At 52.6% G+C, this 6,314-nt stretch overlaps 1 protein-coding gene across 1 annotated transcript; it reads right to left on the bottom strand.

The window, feature by feature from the left end:
- Positions 1 to 230: 230 nt before the first annotated feature.
- Positions 231 to 6,108, bottom strand: LOC116970527 (negative elongation factor E-like; the record flags this gene model as incomplete). The annotated part of the gene is made up of 3 exons (XM_033017164.1): positions 231 to 397; positions 5,299 to 5,368; positions 6,082 to 6,108. Coding segments are annotated over 3 exons (264 nt in total), but the record flags the coding sequence as incomplete, so codon positions are not given.
- Positions 6,109 to 6,314: the final 206 nt, after the last annotated feature.

Genomic DNA, 6,314 nt, shown 5'->3' with positions numbered 1-6,314 from the left:
GGGGAGGGGGAGGAGGGTGGGGGTGGTTGGAGAAGGGGAGGAGGGTGGGTAGGGGGATGGTGGAGGGTGGGGAGTGGGAGGGGGATGGTGAGGGTGGCGAGGGGGTGGGTGGGGAGGGTGGTGAAGGGGGAGGGTGGGGAAGGGGATGGGGAGGAGGGAGTGGAGTGGAGGATGGGGAGTGTGGGGAGGCAGAGCGGGAGCATGTCATGTGGGTTGTAAAGCCACCACCACTACCACGTGCACTCTCTCACCTTGAGCTTCCCCTCCAGGGTGTGTGAGCGCTTGAAGCCGGAGTTCTTGTTCTCGGCTGTGATGGCACTGATGGCTCCCGTGTTCTCCAGCATCTTGGCCTCCACTGTGGTCGTGGCTGTGTCGGTCAGCGGCTGGTCGTACAGCGCTGGGTGGTGGGGGGGGGGGGGGGGGAGGGAAGAGGCTGAACACCAGTTAGCGTGGGGCGGGGAGAGGGGCCGCTGCGGGCGGGAGGGAGGGGGTTGGGGGAGACACACAAAATATTTTAAACGACTCGAAGGGCCGAATGGCCAATCCTGCACCTATTGTCAAGCTGGAAAGGGTTCAGAGATGTTGCCAGGACTAGAGGGTGTGAGCTTTAGGGAGAGGTTGAGTAGGCTGGGTCTCTTATTCCATGGAGCGTAGGAGAATGAGGGGTGATCTTATAGAGGTGTACAAAATCATGAGGGAATAGATCGGGCGATGCAGTGGTCTCGTGCCCAGAGTAGGGAATCGAGGACCAGAGGCCATAGGTTCAAAGTGAAGGGGGAAAAGATTTAATAGGAATCCGAGGGGTAACTTTTTCACACAGAGGTTGGTGGGTGTATGGAACAAGCTGCCAGAGGAGGTAGTTGCGGCTGGGACTATCCCAAGTTTAAGAAACAGTTGGACAGGTACATGGATTAGGACAGGTTTGGAGGGATATGGACCAAGCGCGGCAAGTGGGGGACTAGTGTAGCTGGGACATTGTTGGCAATTATGGGCGAGTTGGGCCGAAGGGCCTGTTTTCAAACTGTATCACTCTATGACAGGCAGCATCTGTAGAGAACATGGATAGATGACGTTCCAGAGTGCTGGAGTAACTCAGCGGGCCAGGCAGCATCAGAAACATAGAAAATAGGTGCAGGAGTAGGCCATTCGGCCCTCGAGCAATATAATCATGGCTATCATTACTAACTCAGTATCCTGTACCTACACACAGTAGATCAAGATGGGCCGCCTGCCTGCTGGCCGCCTTTTGCGGAGCTCCCGGGAAAATAAAAGGCTCAACTACAACTTCCAAACAACTTACCTGGATCATAAAAACGGCAGAAATCGGTGCCGTTTCGGACAAGCTGCTTGAGCACCTCAAGGCTCTCGCAATTTCGCGAACTCCTGCAGCTGCGGGAACCACAGACTTTAAACTTTCCCCACACTGGCTGTGGAACTCCCGACCAGATGTGGATCACAGGTACGGTACCTGAACGCCGGGATGACCCCCCAGAGCACGAGGGCTGGATCTCCAGGAACAACGGAGCTGAAGATGCCGACTGTTTGAGGGAATATCCGTTCGTTACGGAGCTGGAGCTGCCGTCTGTGATGGAATCCCGTTCCAGCGGCAGGTCAGCAGAAACAGCAAATACAGCAAGTATAGTACCTGGAAACAAAGGGGAAGCCTCCATTGTGTCCGGAAACGTGGCCGTCGGCAGGACGTCAGGTCAGAAATGAAGCGCATGGGGGACTTCGGCCCCTCTCCCTACTATCCTACTGGCTAATGTACAGTCCCTTGAAACAAAGTGGAGGACTTAAGGGCAAGACTGCTTTATCAAAGGGAGCTGAGGGAATGCTCTGTGTTCTGTTTCACAGAGACATGGCTCACCCCCCCGCTCCCCAGACTCAGCGGTCCAGCCTGAAGGGTTCTCCATCCACCGCATGGACCGTACCCTGGCATCTGGGAAAGGGAGAGGAGGGGCGTCTGCCTCATGGTCAACTCTGCGTGGTGTTCCGACGTGGCAGTCCGTCCAACTCCTGCTCTCCACACCTTGAACATCTGGCGGTGAAGTGCCGTCCCTTCTACCTCCCGAGAGAATTAACCTCCGTTATCCTGACCGCGGTCTACATCCCACCCAGGCAGACGTCCGTCTGGCACTGGAGGAGCTGCAGACCGTGGTCAACAAACACCAGACGTCCTACCCCGAGGCATTTACCACCATTGCTGGGGACTTCAATAAGGCGAACCTCAAGAAATCACTCCCCAACTGCCACCAACATGTCTCCTGCTGCACCAGAGGACCTAACACCCTCGACCACTGCTACACCACCATCAAGAATGCCTATCGTTCTATCCCTCGCCCTCACTTCGGTAAATCCGACCATACCGCGGTGCTGCTTCTTCTGCCTACAAGCAGCAATTAAAGAGCGCACCCCCAGAAGTGAGGACAGCACAGAGCTGGTCGGGGGGAGCAGAAGAACAACTCCAGGACTGTTTGGAGTCTGCAGACTGGGCAATGTTCAAGGACTCGGCAACGGACTTGAACGAATATGCTACTGTCGTTACAGACTTCATAAAGAAATGTGTGGAGGACTGCATCCCTACAAAAACCTTCCGAGTGTTTCCAATCAGAAACCTTGGATGAACTTTGAGATCCGCACTCTCCTGAAGTCCAGACACAGGGCATTCACCTCCGATGACACAGTGGCCTACATGAAGACCAGATACGACCTTGGTAAGGCCATCAAAAAGGCCAAAAGGGACTTCTGCTCCAAACTGGAGGACGAGACAGATGTTCGGCAGCTGTGGCAGGGTCTGAATGCAATCACCTCCTACAAGGCAAAACCAGGAGGCAGCTCGAATGCCGGTGTAACATCACTCCCTGACGAGCTCAATGCGTTTTACGCACGCTTTGACAGGGAGAATACTGATGTGCCTTCCCGATCCCCCATTCGCTGCGATGGCATTTCAGTCTCAGTCACAGAGGCCGATGTCAGGAAATCCTTCAGAGGGGTGAACCCCCGAAAAGCACCTGGTCCTGATGGTATACCCGGTCGTGTTCTAAAAACCTGTGCGGACCAACTGGCGGGAGTTTTTACGGACATTTTCAACCTCTCACTTCTGAGGTCCTGAGGTCCCCACCTGCTTTAAAAGGGCATCAATTATACCGGTGCCCAAGAAGAGTAAGGTGACATGCCTCAATGACTATCGACCAGTGGCACTAACGCTGGTGGTGATGAAGTGCTTTGAGAGGTTGATCATGGAGCAAATCAACTCCTACATCGACAAAAACCTGGACCCACTGCAGTTCGCGTACCGCCACAACAGATCAACGGTGGATGCGATCTCGCTGGCCCTCCACTCTGCACTGGACCACTTGGACAACAAAACTCATATGTCAGGCTGTTATTCATTGATTACAGCTCGGCATTTAACACAATCATCCCCTCCAAACTGGTTACCAAACTCTCAGAACTGGGTCTCTGCGCATCCCTCTGCAACTGGATCCTTGACTTCCTCGTCCACAGACCACAGTCTGTTCGTATTGGTGGAAATGTGTCAGCCTCAATAACAATCAGCACGGGAACACCTCAAGGCTGCGTGCTCAGCCCCCTGCTGTACTCACTCTATACCCATGACTGCGTAGCGAACCACAGTGCGAACTCCATCATCAAGTTCGCTGACGACACCACTATTGTGGGGCGTATCACTGATGGGGATGAGTCAGAGTACAGAAGAGAGATCTGAGCAACTGTCCATATGGTGCCAGCGCAATAACCTGGCCCTCAACACCAGCAAAACCAAGGAACTGATTGTGGACTTTGGAAGGAGTAGGAGGGGGACCCACAGCCCCATTTATATCAACGGGTCGGATGGTTGAAAGGGTCAAGAGCTTCAAATTCCTGGGCGTGCACATCTCTGAAGATCTTTCCTGGTCCGAGAACACTAATGCAATCATCAAAAAAGCACATCAGCGCCTCTACTTCCTGAGAAGATTACGGAGAGTCGGATTGTCAAGGAAGACTCTCTCTAACTTCTACAGGTGCACAGTCGAGAGCATGCTGACCGGTTGCATCGTGGCTTGGTTCGGCAATTTGAGCGCCCTGGAAAGAAAAGGACTACAAAAAGTAGTAAACACTGCCCAGTCCATCATCGGCTCTGACCTTCCTTCCATCGAGGGGATTTATCGCAGTCGCTGCCTCAAAAAGGCTGGCAGTATCATCAAAGACCCACACCATCCTGGCCACACACTCATCTCCCTGCTACCTTCAGGTAGAAGGTACAGGAGCCTGAAGACTGCAACAACCAGGTTCAGGAATAGTTACTTCCCCTCAGCCATCAGGCTATTAAACCTGGCTCGGACAAAACTCTGATTATTACCAACCACTTTCTGTTATTTGCACTATCAGTTTATTTATTCATGTGTGTATATATTTATATCATGGTATATGGACACATTTATCTGTTTTGTAGTAAATGCCTACTATTTTCTGTGTGCTTAAGCAAAGCAAGAATTTCATTGTCCTATACAGGGACACATGACAATAAACTCAAATGAACACTTGAACTTTCTCTCCATACCCCCTGATCCCTTTAGCCACAAGGGCCACATCTAACTCCCTCTTAAATATAGCAAATGAACTGGCCTCAACTACCTTCTGTGACAGAGAATTCCACAGATACACCACTCTGTGTGAAAAATGTTTTCCTCATCTCGTCCTAAAGGATTTCCCCCCTTATCCTTAAACTGTGACCCCTTGTTCTGGACTTCCCCAACATCGGGAATCTCTGGTGAACATGGATAGGTGATGTTTCACAGAGTGCTGGAGTAACTCAGCAGCATCTCTGGTGAGAAGGAATAGGCGACTTTTCGAGTCAAGACCCTTCTTCAGACTCATGTCAGTGGAGGGGGGGGGGGGGGGGGGTCAACGAAATAATGTAATCGGAGACAGTAAGACTAGTGGGAGAACTGGAAAGGGGGAGAATATGGAGAGAGAGGGAAAGCAAGGGCTATCTGAAGTTAGAGAAGTCAATGTTCATACCGCTGGGGTGTAAACGACCCAAGCAAAATATGAGGCGCTGTTCCTCCAATTTGCACTGGGCCTCACTCTGACAATGGAGGAGGCCCAGGACAGAAATTCAGGATTGGGAATGGTAGGGGGAGTTGAAGTGCTGAGCCACCGGGAGATCAGGTGGGTTAAGACGGACTGAGCGGAGGTGTTGGGCGAAGCGTTCGCCGAGCCTGCGCTTGGTAGATGGACTGAGCGGAGGAGTTGAGCGTAATTCAGCGGGGAGGAGGTCACTGCGAGGCCACCAACAGCGTTTGATGCCTCCCTTGCTGCTCTGAGCTCCTGAACTCTGCTTCTTGAAGGCCAGCAGCGCTTTCTTCTGCAAACAGAACATTCCTGGTCAGGTACCGGGAGCCACAATGACCCTCTCTCACCCCCCCCCCCCCCCCCCCTATCTCACAACTCACCCCTTCTCTCACCCCCCATCTCTCTCACCCCCCCCCCCCCCTCACACCCTCCTCTCTCACACCCTCTATTGCACCTTTTATTATTGCACCTTAATAACATACCTCAAAATGTTACTACACTCCGGCACACTGTGAATATTTTACTATAATATATGTCCATTGTCTATCTTTATTGGTATATTGTCTGTCTGTGTTATAAATATTACTTGCACATTTGGAGTATGGGGAAACGCAATTTCAAATCCTCTGTGTAACTACTTGTTGCATTATTTGAATTGACAATAAAGTTTACTTTGAACTTTGAACCCCCCCCCCGTCTCACCTCCACCCTCAAGTGTCAGATATTCACCCCAGGACTTCCACCCTCACCCCTAACCCCCCCCCCCGCAACTCCTTCCCCCTCGTCATCCCCATCACCTCCCTCCCTTCCATCCGCCTGCCTCTCCCTTTCCTCCATCGCCTCTCCCTCCATCCACCTCCCCCCCTCTTCTTCCATCACTGGCCTCTCCTTACCCTTCATCCCCCAAATACCTCTCTTCCCAACCCCCCCCATCTATCTCCTTGCACCCATCACATCACAACACCCCCACCCTCCTCTCTCCCCTCCCCCACTGTCACCCCCTACCTGTTTCCTCAGCGTGCTGTACTTTCTCCTCTCTCTCTCTCTCTCTCGTGCCACCCACCCTCCACCTATCTCTTCCCTCTCCCCTGCCTCTCTCCGCCCTCTCCCCTGCCTCTCTCCGCCACCCCACCTTTTGCCTCAGCTTGCTCTACTCTCTCTCTCCCCGAAAGTCAATTGTATTTGTCACATGCACATTAATGCAGTAAAATGAACCCCCCCACCCCCTCTTTCTCCCT

The sequence above is a fragment of the Amblyraja radiata genome, unplaced genomic scaffold (assembly GCF_010909765.2).
Source record: "Amblyraja radiata isolate CabotCenter1 unplaced genomic scaffold, sAmbRad1.1.pri scaffold_995_ctg1, whole genome shotgun sequence".
NCBI lineage: Eukaryota > Metazoa > Chordata > Chondrichthyes > Rajiformes > Rajidae > Amblyraja > Amblyraja radiata.
Note: the sequence above shows the minus strand (reverse complement) of the source record. Positions and strands in the feature narration are given on the sequence as shown.